We start from the raw sequence: 16577 nt of genomic DNA on the forward strand, positions 1-16577 counted from the left end.
AGGCCTATGTACATGAGCATTTGGAAACCTGCATAAACCACAAACTCAAACAACTACCTTCATAAATGGCTGCGTTTTAGACTATTGAGGCACTTATAGACACTGGTATCATTGATTGCACCTGAAGAAATCCAAGGGAAGGTACATTTTCATGCTTACCTAGAATCAGACAAAGCATCTTCCCAACTGACATGCTACATCCCATCTGAATGAAAACAATCTTTTCCCATGAAAGCTTCTCCATAAAATAGGACGAACCAAGTATTCCATCAGCTATGCAGACATGAATTCAGGGACATAGGAAACATGAAAAAGAAGTGTGACACCTCCCAGTAAACAGAATGCGTGTCCAGGAATAGATCACAATTTGAAGGAAATCTACTAAATGATTGAAAAGAATTCAAAATAATGATTCTAGGGCTGGGATGTAGCTCAGTGGTACAGCACTTGCCTAGCATGCGTGAGGCCCTGGGTTCAATCCCAGCACCAAAAAAAAAAAAATAATGATTCTAAGGAATCTCAGTGAAACACAAGAAAATATAGATGGACAATACAATGAAATGAGAAAAACATATATGAGAAATTCAACAGAAATAGAATCATAAAAAGAATCAGAAATCTTGGAGCTACTTGGTTCAGGCATGGTGGTACACACCTAGAGAGGATAGATAAAAGTATTGGATTGTGGTCCTAGGCTAGCCTAGGAAGAAGTGTGAGACTCTATCTGAAAAATAAGTAAAGCAAAAAGGGTTGGGGTTCTGACTCAAGTGTTAGAGCTCTGGCAAGTGTGACGTATTTTGTTCAAAATGCTAATATTGCCTAAAATAAGCAACAATGACAAAAATAAGAAAGAAGTTACAAAAGTAGCTATAAGCTTTAGTCAATGAGCTTTGTAGAAATGCAACTGAGAGGCCAAAGATAAAAAAGAATTTCTGAACTCGAGGACAAAATTGCTCAAGCAAAGAAAAAGATGAAAAAGAAAGGGAAAATAAGAGATATGGAAAAATGATGCTAAGACATTTCAAATGCCATTAAGCAAAAAATGTGTTATGAAAAGTCTAGAAGGAGAATGAAAAAGCAAAAGCATTTAAGTCTCATTTAATGAAATAATGGCTAAAATCTTCCCAACTCTTCATTTAGATCCAATAAGCTCAAAGGACTCCAACTAAAGTCAAACAAAAAAAGATGATTTCCAATGCATTCTGGAAATGCATTCCAAATGCATTCTCTGTGAATTCACAGAGAATTTCAAAAACAGCACAAGAAAAGTATCAAGCCAAATACAAGTGAATCTACATTAGATTAGTAGATTTCTCAACAGAAATCTCATAGGCTAGAAGAGAATGTAATGATATGCTCACAGCTCTGAAAGAAAGAAAAAACTGCCAACCAAGAATACTATATCCAGCAAAACTAGCCATCATAAATGAAGAAGAAATAAATAATAACAAAATTCATCATCACCAGACTAGCAAAAGAAACTAAAGGATGATAACTACCATCATGAACACACATAATGTATAAAAATCACTAGCAGAACAGATACACAAAAGAGAAAGAGAAATGAATAAAACCTTGTAATGACCAAGAACTACCTAAGCACAAGATAAATAATAAGAGATGTGGAAAGTAATGAAAAATATATAAAACAAAAGAACACAACAAAATGACAAAAGGAAGTTTATACTTATCAATAATAACTGAATATGAGCAGATTAAAGTCACCAATCAAAAGGCAAATGGATTTTTAAAAAGAATGACACATCCATATGTTGCCTACTAGAAACCCGCCTCACTGGTAAAGATATACATAGACTGAATGTGAAGGGCTGTAAAAGGATGTAACAAGCAAACAGAAACCAAAAGTGAGGAGTGGTAGCTATACTTAAATAAAAGAGGCTAAATCAAAAACTGCAAAAACAGACAAAAATGTCATCATATAGTGGTAAAAGGATCAATCCAACAGTACATATAACAATTATAAGCAGTGTGGTACACCCAACACTGGACTACACAAATATACAAAACAAATATTATTCCATCTGAAGGAAGAGATAGATGCCAATACAATAATAGCTGGAAACTTCAGCACCCCATTTTAATCAATGGACAGATAATTCAGACAGAAAATCAGCATTGGAGTTGAGCCATACTGTAGAGAAAATGGGCCTAACATACATTTACAGAATACTTCCTCCAAAAGCAAAAGAATATGCATTCTTCTCATCAGCACATAGAACGTTCTCCAGGTCAGATCATATGTTAGGTTGCAAAGACATCTCAACAAATATTTTTGAAGTGCTGGGGCATGGCTCACATGGTAGCATGCCTGCCTAGCAAGTGAGAGGCCCTGAGTTCCAAACCCAGTACTGTCAAAAAATTTTTAAAAACAATTGAAATCATATCATGTATCTTCTTAGACTACAATGGAATAAAACTAGAAATCAATGACAAGAAGTACAATGGAAAATATATAAATACATGGAAATTAAACAATATGTTCCTAATTCATGAACTAAAGAGGGAAGTAAAAAATTTCTTAAGACATATTAAAATGAAATCTTATCATTCGCAAATAAATGGAAGGAAATGGAGAACATCATCCTGAGCGAGGTTAGCCAGGCTCAGAAGAGCAAAAAATCATACCTTCTCCCTCATATGAGGACTTTAAACCTAGGGCAAAGGCAGTAATGTTGGACTTGGGTCACACGCTATGGGGATAGGTAGGAAACCCAAAACTTGAAAGTGTTTGGTGTCCCCACTCCACAGGAACTAATACAGAAACCTTAAACTGACAGAGGTCAATATGTGAAGGTGACTGGGAAGTACTGAAGAGATCAGGTAGAGATTGAATCAGGTCAGGTTGTAATACACTTGTGCATGGAAGCAATGCTAGGAATCTCTCTGTATAACTATCCTTATCTCAAACTAGCAAAAATGCTATGTCTTTCTTATTATTACTTATGTCTTCTCTTCCACAAAATTGGAGAAAAGGGCAGAACAGGTTCTGCCTGGAAGTGAAGGGGAGTGGGGGGGAGAGGGAAGGGGCAGAGGACAGGAGAGAAATGACCCAAACAATGTATGCACATGTGAATAAATGAATAAAGAAAAAAAATTGAAAACTAAAAAAAAAAAAAAGAAACATTGAATTTAGACAGAGAAAAATAAAATTTTTGATATGGTAAGAATAACTGTAATTGTATATTTTAGGTAACATATACTTCATATAAAATTATATATATACAAATAGTACATGTATATGTGTGTAAATGTGAGTGTATACATATATGTACATGTGTATGTGTGTTCCTATATATGCACATATATTCAATATATATATTTTCAATATAAATTTAAAAGAACAGATGATTTCTGTCTTCTAAGTGGAATACTTAGTTCATTTATATTTAGTGCAATTACTCATAAGCTTGAGTTAAAATCTACCATTTTACTGTTTGTTTTTAGGGTTTTTTGTTGCTTACTCATGATTTCACTATTTTTAGTGATTTCTGGATAATTTTTACTGATTTATCTTCAGATTCACTAATTCTGCTTTTGGCTATGTCTAATTGACTCTTAAGCCTATATACTGATCTTGAAATTCAGTTATTATACTTTTTAGTCTATAATCACACTCAATGTTTTTGTAAACTCTAGTACCTAGCCAAAACTATTCACTTTGCTCTCTATTTCTCTAAATCACAAATCATAGTTATTTAAAACTCTGTCTGAAAACCCTAATAAATTTTACTTCTATGTATTTTTTAAAATTTAAAAAAATTTTTTATTCATTTATCCACATGTGCATACATTGTTTGGGCCATTTCTTCCCACTTCTGTGTATATTTTTAAAAAAAGAAAATCTAACATATCAAAATCTGTGGGACACAGACAATACATTAAAAAGAAATTTTGTGGTCATAAATACATACATAAAAAGAAAATAAAAAGATTTCAAATAAACAACTTAACAATGTACATCAAAGACTTAGAAAAGTGGAAAGAAATAAGGCTCTGAACAAAAATAAATGAATTAAAATTTTAAAAGCAATACAAAAATCAATGAAACAATGAGTTGATTCTTTTCAAAAGATAAATGAAAGTGAAACACCTTTAACCAGAAAAAAAGACCTAATCAGTAAAATCAAAGATGAAAAAGGAGACATTGCAACTGATACCACAGAAATAATAGTAGCAAACTATTATTAACCATTATATGCTAATAAATTAACAAACCTAGAAGAAATGAATAAATCCCTAGACACACACACCCTACTAAGACTGAATCAAGAATAAATAGATAATCCAAACAAGCCAAAAACAGAAATAAGAACAAACCAGTAATTAAAAGTCTCTGATCAAAACCCCAAAAAGTCAAGTTTCCATATCACCCAGCAATTCTCCCAATAGGTACATTCTTTAGAAAATTACATCAAAAAAAGCACACCAATTTTCTTATAGCATTATTTATAATAGTCAAAAATGAAAACCTCAAATGTCTAGCAACAAAATGTATCAAGTGTGTCATATCCATATAATTTTATTGAACTGAAAGGAGAAATGAAATACTGATTCATTTTATAATATGGATGAAACTTAAATCAAAGAAACCAATGCAAAAGGCTCAGTATTATGATTCCATTTATATGAAATCTCCAGAACAGGTAAATCCACAGAGACAGAAAGCAGATTAGCATCTGCCAATGGCTGGTGATGGGGAATGCAAAGTTATTGCTAATGGGTACAGAATTTCTTTCTGGAGGGATGGAATCAAATAGTAAAGATAGATAATTTGAATATATTAAAAGACAATGAATTGTACTTTTTAAAATGACTAATTTTATCTTAATACCAATAGAAGAAATGTAAATCAAAGCAGAGTGAGTTTTTCCATTGCCTAGGTAGATAATTTAAAAAATAAAAATACTCACAAGAGTTATAAACTCTTCCTTTTCAGGAAATAACTCAGTACTATGTATCAAGAAGCTTAAAATGCTGATTCTACTTAACTTATTCAATTCAGTTCTAGAAATCTGTATTCCTGATTTAGCAGAACAGATAGAGGGAGATACCTTATCATTTATTATGAACTTCCCTGTGCATTAGGGATAAAGAATGAATCTCATACTTATTCTGGATTTTGCTTGTATTCTAGATTAGATTTTATATTATTTCTATTTTTTTTCTTCTATAACTCTACTCCACGTCCACTTGAAGGAAAAATATTACCAATTCTAGCTAGTTTTTATCTCATTCTTTGTAAGCTTCCATTTTTATGTATATCATTATTATGTATATAAAGTTTACTACAGGAATATTATATAAGTAAATGCTAAATGTATATTCAAAGTGCAGGCTCAACAAATTTTACTGAAAAGGTATTCTATGTATAAATCTTGGCGTTCACTTCCGTACCCCACAACATAGTCTCTCTCTGTCCCAACCTGATTTTCTCTGCAGCTCCTTGAACACAGCTATGCTTCTTCCTTTTCAAGGTTGGCCCATAATCAATCTGTTTGAAATGACACAATGAAGGCATGCTTCCTCTTTTTAAATGTATCATGTACCTTCTTTCCCACCAAAGTTACCCATCACCATGTAAGCTTCTTAAAAGAAAGATTTCTCACTGGTTCATCATTATATCCACATCAAAGCCCACCACCACCCACACAACAGGATTTTTCCATAGTAATTTGTTCATGTCAAGCCCCAAATACAGGTTTAGAGAATGAATCAACTGTCACAAGATTGCTATTAGGAAGCAGGAGGGTGATGTTACAGAGTACAGACAAAGATCATTGCACGGCCATTGGGAGAACATCTGTTTCAGATTCTTCCTTTGCAAAATGAAAGTAATAAGAGCATTTTCTTTACAAGAGTATTGTAGGGATTGAGTTATTTAACATATGGAAAGCACTTAGGTTAGAGTAAGCACTCCATACTATCACATATCACCATTATTATGGCCTTCCTGAGTCCTAAACCAGTGTGTGTAAAGCATATAGGATATGTTCAATGAATGAATGACTTAAATCTGCTCTGTTAGTCATGTTGATATTAATAATCCTTTGTCACTTTCTTCATCTTTTCTTCTCCTGTTTGCAGAGAGCATTCTTATGATTATTGTAGCATTCATTTGAATTGATTACTTGTTACATTCTTCCATGTCTTGTGAGTCAATCTCCTTAAGAAGAGTTGCCATGAGTTGTTTTTAAAAATAGTATCATATCACTGTTGCTGTTGATGCTCTTGCTCTTGCTATATGTATAATGAGATAAGCTCCTCTTTGTTTCCAGAAAAAATGCATGCCATGAATATGCTGGATAAACCTTTTCTTTTCAATGTTCAATGACATTTCTCTCTCTCTCTCTCTCTCTCTCTCTCTCTCTCTCTCTCTCTCTCTCTCTCTCACTCTTTCTCTTTCTTTTTCTATCTTCCCATAGTTTTATACATAGTCATAGTTATTTATTAATGTTATTGAAATAATGCTAGTTGCTTCTCTGCCCAGCTAATAAAGTTAAATGAAAAACAGTATCTTAACTAGAAGATTAATTTAAAAACATTTATTATAGTCAATGTCAAGAAATAGCATGAAATGTAAAATATGACAATTACTATTTAATGTTCATCTCTTCTGTTTTGTCAGAGGGAAAATCATTGAGGTCTGTGATACAGTGTTCAATATCACCTTGCTTTTGCCATTCCCCTCCAAGAGGTAAAAACACTTAATTTCCCAAGACTTCATGCTGCAATATGAATATGCGGAAGAGACAGAAAAGTGGAAGAAAGGGAGAGATGAGATAATTTCTTCCATCTTATGAATATTTATTTGAAAAGATTTTTCTTTGCCACAAAAGTTTTCAATATGATTGAAAATGACTGATTATTTGTTAAATCAGTACACTACATTATATTGACATATCTTTTAAACCTTAAAAGAAAATGAACTTTTGCAGGTAACATGATTGTCTATGTTGAAAACCCCAAAGAACCATCATCCACAAGAAACTACTGGTACAAATCTGTAATCATAGTAAGGTTATAGAATACAAAGTTAATATACAAAAGTCAATTGCTTTTCAATATAACAATGACAAGTGACATTTGAAATTAAAAATACAACATCATTTATAATAGTACCAAAATATGAAACAAGTAGGTGTAAGTCTAACAAACAATGTACAGGACTCATATGAAGAAAAGTACAAAACTCTATGAAAGAAATCAAAGAAAGATATAAACACATGGAGAGGTGATTATGGTTAGAAGACTAAATATTGTTAGATGTTAATTAAGATGTGAGCTCATACACTTCACCAAAGAAGATGTAGAGATGACAGTAAGAATCTGAAAAAAATGTTCAACATATATATAATTGGATGAGATTCTATGACACACCTATTAGAATAGCCAAATCCAAAACACTAATAACATCCAATACCAGCACAGGTGGAAAGCATCAGGGTCTTATTCACTGTTTCTAAGAAGGCAAAATAGTACAGACACTTTGGAAGATAGTCTGGCAATTTTACACAAAGCTAAACATAGTTTTACCATATGATTCAGCAATGAGGCTCATAGGTATTTAGCCAAATGAAATGAGCACATATGTCCACACAAAAGCCTGCAAATTAATATTTATAAAAGCCTTTATTTATAATTGCCAAAATTGGAAGCATCTCTCAATAAGTGAATAAACTATTACATATCCACTTAATTGAATATTATTGAACAATAAGAAAAATGAGCTGTCAAATCACAAATGTCATAGAAGAACTTTTTTTCTCTTTTTGTGATAGCAAGGTCTGAACTAAGGGCTTTGGCCACTTGAGCTTCCATCCCTATTTGCTCTGGTAATTTTGGAGGTAGGGTCTTACTTTTTGCCCTGGCTAGCCTGGACCATGATTCTTGGAAGAACTTTTGATGCTCATTTTTAAGTAAAAATAATCCATCCTAAAAAACTACATTCTGCAAGATTCGAACCACATAATATTCTAGAAAAGTCAAAACTATAAAGATAATAAACAGATCAGTGGGTGTCAGGAATTCAGAGGAAGGACAGGAAGGATGAATTAGTGGAGCACTGAAACAATTTTGTGTGATACCATACTCATAGATATATGATATTATACATTTATTAAAACCCATGGCCCAGTACAACACGGAGTGAAACCTAATGCCAACTATGAGCTTTAATTAGCAATAGTGTATCAATACTGGTTCATCAATTGTAACAAATGTACTACATTAATGGAAAGTGATAATAATAAGTAAAATTGTACAGAGGGAGAAAGGGTACATAGAAATTCTTTACTTTTTGCTCAAATTTTCTATAAATTAAATCTGCTCTAAGATATAAAATATCTTAAAACTTTGTTTTTAATAAATAAAAATTAATTTACAAAATTATATATAGTACATGATAAAAATACACAACTGAATATATACACATGTACACCCACTTAAATAAAATAACTATACATTCTTTTCATCATAAATTTTAAATGCTATATTCATGTTATTTTCCCTCTCCTAACATGATGCATTTACTATATGAACACAGTACATGGGAGGTGAGAAAATGCAAGTAGTGATTCTGGATTATGTTTATAAGAAATTTGATAGTAAAGAGAGATAGAACTGAAATGTATAGGGAAAGTCTTGATATCTAGGAAATATTTATTTTTAAATGATATAATGATGCCACCTATAAAAATATTTAGTTCATTACATTTTATTCTGTTGCTATTTCACTTTCTTGTCAAGAAATATAGATAGATGGTCAATCATAAAACTACATACCAAAAATTATATTTCAAATTTTCCAATGAGCAAAAATGTAAGGATAACAAAACAAGCACATACCAATTCATTGATGCTGATCACTAGAACATTCGCATATTCTTTACCTTCTTTATCCTTAATATGACAATCAGATGAAGTTACTGGCAACAGAACAAGGATCAAGGGAGGAATTCCAAAGATATACCTAAAAGAAACTAAATTCAACAGTCAATAAGAATGAGCTAAATAGTATGTCATCTTACATTTGATTGTACTTTTTCCAATTGGCTTGGTCACTTATTCCTAATAATTTTTTAAATGCAGCTCAGTTCTTAAATAGCATAAGAAGAACTAAAACTGAAATTATATGATAAAGTGGGATAGCATTTTGGGTTTAGTGTTCATTCACTTTTTTAATATAGAAATTACTTATAGGGAAAATGTAGAACAAAGGTGATGAAATCAGACTGCTTTGGAAAGATACTCTAGGGGGTAATGACTGCTTAGTCAACTTGGATTCACACTGAACATCTCTTTAAGAAAAGGTATCTACAGGTTAAAAGGTACACTACAGTTTTAATTTACATAGTGTTGAAGTTTTATGATGTTTGTCAGGTGATTGCTTATTTATGCAAAACCCACTAGAAGGAATATCCAGTTCCTTCCTGGAGGCAACACTGTGGGAAGTTTACCTCTAACTCCATAGTATGGATTTAAGATTATGGTCTTTCTTTTTGAAGAAGGACCTTAAAGGGTGTACTTTCCCCAGACTTTTATAAAGTTGCAATTATATTTTGGGACTTTTCTTCTTTTCATTATTTTATGTGTGATCAAAGTCCCACGTTCTGTTCAAACATAGCTCTATTAAGTTTCTTGCCATGTTAGGAAAACCCAATAAATAAATTCACATCATCTGAACTAATGATTTATGTCAACTTTTGATAATTTTTCCAAATTACAAGAAATTGTTCAAAAGTGATAGAATTGTAAATGCTACCATTTTAGGCTATAAAAATACACTAGATGGAAAGCCAGTGATGCATCTTTCTGTGAACTCTGTGAGTTCTGTTGATAATATACTTCCTGTGGTATTCCCAAATGATCTTTAACTATACTTATTTGGTACAAGACATTTCATGTGTGTGCCTTCTTTAATTAAGAGCACAAACAACACTCTTTCAAACACAAGAACTAATATTGTGACAACTCAAAGAATGTTAAGGATACCATAAGGATGCTATCTGTTATATTATTACACTTATAAAAATCAGTACCACTTCCCAATAAATTATGCCATTAGTGACCTATATTTTCACAAATACAGAAAGCTGGTCAGGTATAGTAAATGGGGGAAAAATCCTATTTCTCATTTTCATAAGTGACTGGCACTTGACATATATATATCTGTCCTTGACAGAGAGAGAGACCTGAAAGATAATCTGATACTCAGATAGTAGGTGCTAAGTCTGGATTGGAACCGGAACCTGAGTTTGCTGTCTCATTGGGATTTGATGAGAAGTGCCCATCATCTTTTGATAACACATTGATCTTCTGAATGAAAACCACTTTTCATGTAATATTACTCAGCTCTGTTTCTCTCTTCTACTATTGTTCCTTTATCAAAAAATCTTCAAACAATGATCATTTGCTAAGTAATTATGTCAGGTCTGTATAGATTTTATAGAAACACATTTTTTCTCTGTCATTTTATAATTGCTCAAAAACTATACTTTGGGAGGAATAGACAACAAATGAAATATCATACGGCACATAACTTAACATGAACTTTAAGGAGAATATAATAAGTACTAGAGTGAAAGGGATATACTTTTATCATTATAGATAAATATTTCAAAATTCATCTTTTATGTTTTACTAAGTGACATTCTTTTATTTTCCATAAGCCCAGCTATCTTCTTCACCCCAACTTTCAGTAACATGTGCCCTCCAAGTTTACATCAACCTATTAATTCTTTGGATAACATTTTCTCAATGCTTTCAGTAATGTATTGAAGGGAAATTCACAGTTTTTTTACATATTACAACTAATTTCTCAATTTTAAAACATAATTTGCTTCCTGTAAAGAGAGTCTCCTTTTGTCATTATTGTTGAATAAGTTAGCTCTAGATAGACAAGAACAATAGAAAGCAAGGTTTGGAAGCTTTGTCTTGATATGACAATGGACTGTGCAACTGAAGGGATGTACAATTTCTTTAAGCTTCACTCACCTGATTTTTAAATAAAACTTTAGTGTAAATGAGCTCTTGATATCTTTTTCAGTTTGGAAGCACCTTAATTCTAAGATTCTACCTGGCCATCCAGACGTACACTTTAGATTTGAAACTGCCTCACAGACAATTCTGTAAACACATTTAGGGGCTGGGAACCAATATCTCATAGGTCCCCAGCTTTGTCATTAATGATGTGACTTCTGTAGTTGAAGTCCTTGCCTCCATACTACTTATAGAGTAATGTATTAAGATGGTCTGATTTGAGGGTACTTTTGACATTGTCACAATGGAAAAGGAACTCAACTTTTATTTTGCTATATAGACATCTACCACTCCCCTCTCCCTGAACTTTTCATTAGGTTACAGAGAAGGCAAACCATAAGGGATAAGGCAAGGCAAGTGTGGGCTTTGGAATTGTCTTTAAATCTCCTGAAGGGATTGAAACTGGAGAATTTGTTTTCAGTAGGGAATTTGGTTAAACCAGAATGATGGCTGTCTAAAAATTCTTGTTGACTTTTAATTTAAGCCAAGTAATACATTCAGTCCTCAGCTAGTTAAGTTATGGGGTCAAAGGGAACATAAATAAATTGGTTTCTACAGTCCACCAAATCCAGTCTTTTGTCAGTCTTTAAGACCAATAAGTGTTTACTGAATGCCCATTACATAGACACATTTTCACTGAGGATTTAATTCCATACCCATTTTATGAAGAAATTACTTAGAAGTTATTCACATTTTACAGGTGAAGAATCTGAGGCCTCAAAACCGTTTTTTTTCCAGTGTATAATGTGCTTAGGACAAGTCAGAATTCAAACCTTCTTTGCTCAGTGTAGAGCTGAGTCTAGAAGATCAATTTTAGGTACTGAACTACAGTGCATCCTATAAAAATAGCTGTGTATGCTGTCAAGGGGAAGGGAAAAACTCATGTGCCTCTTCATGGACCTTAACAAAGCACTCCTTAGCCATGTTCTGAAACTATCATATGTTCTTATTTAAGGGAAAGAGACACTAAACATTCAGTCTTATTACAGTAGATTACTTGTCAGGTGTGAGACTAGAAAAAAGCTCACACACATGAGTGTGAATATGACATGTGAATTGGTCTTATGAAAAATAAACTCTTCTATTTTTGTTTAAACACTGATGCAGTGCCATTTGTAAATTTTCCTTTACACCTGGTCAGTCTTCTTAATTATTCTCTGTTGTCTGACTTTATTACAATTCCAATTTCTTGTTTGGTCCTTAAATCAAAACAGATAGCACAGTTGAGGACCACACAGACAGTCTTAATCTACTTCAAATCTCCCACCCTGAAAATAACAAAGAAAAAATGTAAAGAATACACACACACACACACACACACACACACACACACAGTAGTCTTGATGAAGCTTAAACTTCCAGTGAAGTCTCTTGGAACAAAAAGAAAAAAGCCAGTTATTATAATAATTATAATTAGGGCTTAGAATTTTAATATTTTGTTTGCTAATAATTTATGATGTGTGACTAATATAGTCGTACTTCTGAAAATAAAGTCTCCTTGTTAAAAATGCACACCTTTGCTTTCTTCTTCCCCTTTACCTCTTTATTTTAGTCAGAACTGCAAGAAATTCAAGTGTGTTGCAAGGAAAACAGAGATTCTTCCAATTTCTAACTCTATATTAAATTCCTGGAAGATGTCCCTTACACTTCTTTCCTAATTGTCTTGAATATTCCCTCATGTCCTCCACCTTTATTTTGTTACTGGGCCCGGGTGGGTAGTCCTTAGTTTTGCCAGTTCTTGGTACCTCAATATCTATGAGAGGGAAAATGACTTGATCTAATGGAGTAGCCAGGGAAGCGCTCAAAAAGAAGAGCAGAAGGCTGGCTCCCTATTCCCGCACCTCCCCCACTCGTCCTATTGAGGAAGTACTTATGGTAAAACATTCCAAATTCCCTAAGCAAATCCGCTCTCCTAACATCCCATTCTCCTCTACTTTCTCTCCGTGTTTTTTTTTTCTTTTTTTCTTTTTTTGACTTTACATTGACCACATGGCCGACGATGAAATTCAGTCTACATCAATCAGTTCTTGTTCATTATAATTTCTTATTCTGCAAGGGGGTTTACATTTTACTTTCACGCCTGTTTAATCCTGCCTCCATCAAATAGCGAACATTTAGTGAAGGAAAAAAAAAAAAAAAACCAAATCTGGCGTTTCTCAACGCCAGTCCCCAGGACTTGGGTTCCCAGCAAAAACAGTAAGGTACAGTCCCAGTCGGAAACTCCCAGCCTAACTGAGGGGGGAAAACGGGGTTTTCCAAAGACTTGTCCCTTGGGGTTTAAAAGCGTGTCCCCGGGGAACTTTGCTTTCAGTTCCCTAGAAGTTCGGAGCTGCAAGAACCCAGCCACTCTCTGGCCCCAGGCTGCTTGTAAGTAACCTGGCGCAGCCAGGAACAGGGTTGGGCGCTGGGTTGGCAGAGGGCAAACTTGGCTATTGACCCACAAACAGACTGTCAAAGTGAGTAGCCATTAACTACCACTGAGACCTGGGTGCCGGCTAGGAGCCGCGCAGAGATTGTCCCAGAACACAGGCATCTGGGACTGCTTCTCGCGAGCCTGCCAGGGGCAGCAAACTCAGGTGCAAGTGGCTATGGGCCGCGGGACTCGGGCTCAGGTAGTGGCTGACCATGGGAGAGGCAGTGCTCTTCGCAGGTCCGAAGTGCAAAGCCGGGCTATTCCGGGACGTGCATGGGCGCGGAGTCCCCGGGCGCGCCAGGCGCGCGAACTCGTGCGCCCGGGAGAGGAGCGCTTACCATGGAACATGGTCTGCGGGAGGCGGGCGTAATCATGATGACCGCAACTGCAGAAGGAGCAAGCTCTCACCACCCATAATCACTCCCAGAACTTTGTCTTCCGAGGAATTGCCGCAAGTCGGAGCTGGGCAGGGCAGTCTCTACAGCTGGTTCCTCTCATCCACGCCGCGCCTGCTGTTTCATCCATCCCAGGAGGGGCGGCACACATCACGGCCCGGCTCCGATCTTTGCCTTTTCCATAACTTCCGTAGGCTCAGCCTGCACTGTACTTTCAGTTTCTACTTTGCGCTTGGTATGCAGGTTCAGTCTTTGGGTTTATCCCCTGAGCGCCTTCACCATGTATCTGGACCTGGACCAGAGCACGGTACAAATTTGCCAAGTACCCCAGGAGAAACCAGCTAGCCTTTTGATTACAGTCAAAAGGCTTTCCAGATGACTTCTTACCGCTTTGACAACTCTGAGTGACCGGGAGCTAAAACCATCAGTTGCTAATATGTCCACGGAAGCCACAAATGTGCAGGCGAAAGCTGGACTATTGCAAGAAAACGCCACCAAGGAGGCGTAGCCGCTTCTACCGCGGATGTGGCAGACGTTGCCAAGTCATCTTGTAAAAAAAAAGGAAGTGAAGAATGATTAAGAGGGTCACGCCCTCTGCCCCTCCAACAGAGAAACTGATTAGAAACCTCTCTAATCAGTTTCTTTCCTCTGTCTTCTGTACTTGCACCTGCTCAGGTGGGACTGTACAGAAAAAGTAATCACGTGGGCCCACATATAGTGGTAGGTAAGTGTTGTCTTTGGAAAATTAAAAGTCAAATTCAGTGAAGAACATGAATTAATATGATTATGACTTCCCCATCTGTGTTTATCTGACTTAGCTAATAAATCAAACTATCCATTTTGACTACATGTTACTGACCTGAATTCCCTAGGTATTTCCTGCTTTTGTTTGGGTTTTGATATTCTGCAGAAACCCTGTTTAGATGAAGGTGGGAAACACAAATCCATAACAACATAGGCAATAATAATTACTGTCATTTATTTAGCATTTGCCCTGTGCCGGTATTGTGATAAACGTTTTACAAGATCCTTACGTGCAAAACTTTCTGTGAAGTACACCCTTTCCTTATCTGCAGGTTACATGTGTGGGAATAGAGACTTCCCTAAGTAACATACCAGAGTTCACTTAGCTAGCAGTATTAGGCCAAAAAATATGCTACATGCTGGCTCTAAAGTCTATGCTGGGAATCCCTGTGATTAAAAGACCCTATGAATAATACAATAATCTAGGAATTAATGCCAAGAGGGAGATGAGGTCATATGGGTGCGCCCTTGCCCCACTCCGGGTACCTCAGGAAATGTTCTAGAGTTTGTGACATCTAAATTGGCACTGGCCAGGAATGAATTTGAAGCTGGTGTAGAGCTTTGGATTCTGTTATAGTGTAATAAAGAAGAGATAAAGAGGAAGGAGAAGAGAAAAAGAACAACCATGAATTAGAAAGCTAGTGAGACCTACTGGCTCAAACCTGAAACTTGGAGTTTGATTTGTCTTTTAGTCTTTCTTCCCACATCCCAACTATAGGCAACTCCTATACTCTGGTGGTACTCTGGAAGTGACACTCCCAGAGCAAACTCTGCCAGGTGACTACAAAGGCTGTCTAAGGGATCTTCCAGCTTTCCCTGTTGCCTGGCAACCCCATCATCATTCTCAAGCAGCAGGGTACCTGATTACACTTTTCACTTCACCCTCCAGTCACCTTTTCCCACTGTGCATCAGCCTTTTAAGGCTCTGTGTGAGCTAGGTCCTACAAGCCCTCCCTGGTACCTCACTATGCACCAGCCACACTGGCCTTTTTTCCCTGTGCCCAGGCAAACTTATTTCCTCTATGGATATCTAGCACATGGTACGTGGAGGCATTCCTTATTGCTGAGTGACAGGATGAGACAGAACAATGGTGTGAAACTCCATGAAGGATTATGTGTGAAAGACAATGCAAGCGATGGCAGAAAAGAAACAGAAGGAAAAAGAAAGAGAACAGGGAGGAAAATGAGACCAGAAGACAGAATGGAGTAGGAAAAGTCAAGTACATCCAAAAAATTTTATTGAAACCAAGATGGAGGGGTGGGGAGGAGAGAGAGATGAGGCTGCAGTGACTGCTAAAGATAAATTCTCCAAATGCACCTAGGCCAGTGATGAACTTATTTAAAATGCTTGGCAGCTGCATGAAGGTAGGTAACACTTTTTTTTTCTGTTGTTGAACTTTACAGGGACACAGTAAAAGAGTATCTATCCACAATTTGCAATAGAGGAAATCATCTTCCTTTTTGATGCAATTACCACAAAGCCAGGCAGAATAAGGGCTTGTCCATAGCAAAGTTTTGGAGAAGATATGGGGAAATTATTAAGGGACCCAGGAAAGAAATGTAAATTTCTAAGACTGTGTCTAAATGTGGAGAATCTCTTTCTAAGAGAATATTCAGAAAGCATTCAAAATTTTTATGATTATATAGAAATGGGCACTTTCTATGTTAACCTACGAGAGAATTCCAAAAAGATTTCTTAAATTAGTTAGTGCTGTTTTAATAAATTGAGCGTCATTTTTCATCAGCTATGTTACCAAAATAAAATATTTTATAAATTTTCACAATGCTAATGATTAAAGAAATTAAATGGTTATTATTATGTCTGCTCATATAATCAATGAATAGTGCAGAAAAGCCAACAAGTAGACAAAGTAGTATATGCATTTTATAAGTTATAATTAATAAAT

At 35.4% G+C, this 16577-nt stretch overlaps 1 protein-coding gene across 1 annotated transcript in view; it reads right to left on the reverse strand.

Annotated features, from left to right (window-relative positions):
- Il7 (interleukin 7) overlaps positions 1 to 14398 on the reverse strand; it is a 54791-nt gene extending 40393 nt beyond the window's left edge. The window contains exons 1-2 of the mRNA XM_074068741.1: positions 13810 to 14398; positions 8866 to 8999 (exon numbers count right to left, since the gene is read on the reverse strand). Coding sequence (XP_073924842.1) covers positions 8866 to 8999; positions 13810 to 13819 — 144 coding nt within the window. The 5' untranslated portion in view covers positions 13820 to 14398. The remainder of the gene's footprint in view (positions 1 to 8865; positions 9000 to 13809) is intronic.
- Between the last annotated feature and the right edge of the window lie 2179 nt (positions 14399 to 16577).

The sequence above is a fragment of the Castor canadensis genome, chromosome 3, assembly GCF_047511655.1.
Source record: "Castor canadensis chromosome 3, mCasCan1.hap1v2, whole genome shotgun sequence".
NCBI classification, from domain to species: domain Eukaryota; kingdom Metazoa; phylum Chordata; class Mammalia; order Rodentia; family Castoridae; genus Castor; species Castor canadensis.